Source organism: Phanerochaete carnosa (genome assembly GCF_000300595.1).
Source record: "Phanerochaete carnosa HHB-10118-sp unplaced genomic scaffold PHACAscaffold_807, whole genome shotgun sequence".
Lineage (NCBI taxonomy): Eukaryota > Fungi > Basidiomycota > Agaricomycetes > Polyporales > Phanerochaetaceae > Phanerochaete > Phanerochaete carnosa.
The window spans coordinates 1-2,466 of record NW_006768434.1 but is presented as its reverse complement, the minus strand read 5'-3'; the positions used below and the strand labels follow the sequence as shown (position 1 = coordinate 2,466).

General features: G+C 50.1%; 1 protein-coding gene across 1 annotated transcript; it reads left to right on the top strand.

Annotated features, from left to right (window-relative positions):
• Window positions 1-703: 703 nt before the first annotated feature.
• On the top strand, window positions 704-1,105 carry PHACADRAFT_203071 (uncharacterized protein; the record flags this gene model as incomplete). The annotated part of the gene is made up of 3 exons (XM_007403152.1): window positions 704-906; window positions 937-959; window positions 1,023-1,105. 3 exons carry the CDS (start codon window positions 704-706, stop codon window positions 1,103-1,105), a joined length of 309 nt encoding a protein of 102 aa, XP_007403214.1.
• Window positions 1,106-2,466: the final 1,361 nt, after the last annotated feature.

Below are 2,466 nucleotides of genomic sequence, written 5' to 3'. Positions count from 1 at the left end.
GTATTCCCATTGATGGTTCGACGTCGCCCGGCTCAGGGCCTCTCCTGTACTGGGTTAAATTCAGCCCTACCGGCGGCAATGATAGCATCACTACAATTTGGCAATCCACTTTGCGAGCTCGCACCCACTAGCTACGGCGTCCCCCTCGCGCTCCAATTTGTTGAATGCCTGAAGCCGGTGCCCATCTCGTCAGCGATGCGCTGGAGGGTCCACTAAGGTGCTATTCCCACTTGCTCATCATCATCTCGTTCTAATCTTTCGACGGTATGTTACTTATTTCCAACAACTCAGCATGACACAAATAAGCATAACATACGTGTAGATGATTCATTGATTGGACAACATGTACGCGCGGATCACGCTCAGGCTGACGTGCCGCAGAGTCTCGTAGCGTCGCGGAGAAGACCTTGGTGATCTTCATGTCCAAGTCGTCCGTCTGTAGTAATTTGACGGTCGTCGAGGACAATAACTGCCATGTAGTATGTCATTTCTTTGTGCTCAAATATGTAAACTTACAAGGGTTTGCACAGTCAGACCGGCTCGTTAGTGGCAGCACCGGTAAGCCGAAGGCAATCGCGACGTCTGGGGCCCGGGACACCGTATCGCGTAGATCAACAATTCGACCTGGGATGTGAGCATAGCTGCGCCTGCGCTTACTTGCAGCCCATGACTGGCGGCAAAGCTCCCATCAGACCCCCCTCCCATGCGTATCGTGGTGACCAATGTTCCCGCTGACGACGGTGCACCACATGTCAGACCTGCGCCCATCGGTCATCCCATCAAGATTAGCCAGGTGCTCAAGCAGCCCGTGCCGCCGGGCAGAGTCGCCAGGCTGATCATTGATGGTGAAGGCGACACCGAAGGATATCTCAGCTGCCCTGCGGAGACCGCGGACTCGTTCGTCAAGTGCGCTGCAGTTTGACGGTTCGCCTGGAGACAACACATGGCGTTACTGAACGGTGAGCAGTGTCAGCTGTTACAGACTCGTCGCACAGGCTGACATGCGCTTGCACTCGTGCAAGGCGTTGCTGAGCAGCGGAAGTTGGAGCTCATGGATGCCGGTGGCGGCGACCTGTGCCTTGTCATATACGTTACCCTCATGTGAGCAACCAAGATACATCGACTACAGTGTCAAACAATGAATCTGCGATTATGGCATCCGGAGAACCCATTCCAGGGCCCCTGAGAAGGCCTTATCACGTCCAAAGCTTTGATCTGCTGCCTCAGAAGGCCGTGGGGCGCACTAAGTGTATCAACCGCGCTGCAGTTGTGCTTGTCTGCTCACATGCAGTTGCGCCTGTCCGCTCACATGCAGTTGCGCCTGTCCGCTCACATGCAGTTGCGCTTGTCCGCTCACATCCGTTCTGACTTGTGCCGTGACAGCCTATCTCGACCCGGCACGGTTCACGCATCTGTGCTGAGCACGGCAGCGATCAAATGCGCGCCGTACGTGCTGACGCTTCTGCGCTACAGGTCGTGCACCACGGCTGTACGCTACTCATGTTCGCGGACCCTTTCTCTTCCAGTGCGAACGCCGAATGGAAGACCCACCGGCTTGGTGAGCTTTTGTAGTATGCGGGCTACTCCTGGGGAGACGTGAGTCTGGGGTGACTGTAAGGAGCCGTGTAAGGAGTCTTTCAGGCTGTGAATGTTGTCTCTGTTCGCTGCATGCACAGCATAGGTTGTCTCTGTTCGCCATTCGCCATTGTGTTTCATTGTGTTTTATTGTTTGCTACGGCTGAGGAAAAGCGAAGATCAAACTGATACCTAGTTTATTCTGGATTTATCTGGCTTTGAAAATTCAGGCCAGAGCTCAGGATTGTCACTTCCATTTTTCTACGTTTGTTGACCTGGGAAAAAGGAGTCCAAAATTTCAGTAACATTTGTGGTTTAACTCCGAATTGTACACTAAATTGTCTGGCGGTTTAACATCCGAAGAGTCGCTTTTAGTTTTTCTGCAAAGAAAATCTGACATAAGATAGCCTATTTAGGCTATATTTTGGGTGAAATTATTTGCGGTAACAACTCATGTTTTTCCAGCGTTGACAAGCAAGGATAAAAGACAACAATGTCTACACCAAAAATGAAAGGAAAAATCATGCCACGACCTCCAAGTTTTATCTTGGTCATCCAGGGCAGAAAACTGAGGAAAAGTCTTCAAGTTTTGTCTTGTCTTTCATTTTTGAAGATTGTGGGAAGACGGGTTCTTGTTTCATCAGTTTCAAACCAATTTTCCCACCAAAAAAAATGCCCTTACCACTCAGTGTTGTAAAAGATCCATCCACTTGCAACTTGTTCAGCAAGCTTTACTGGTCAACGACAGCTTGTATGCAGCTAAGCGGAATGACTGTGCTGTCATTTATATGTGTATATAAACTCACTACATTATCTCCACCAAGTTTATTTTGCTGAAACAGCTAGATCAACACCTGATTTTGCAGTTGTGTGCAAACAGTCATGCTCGAT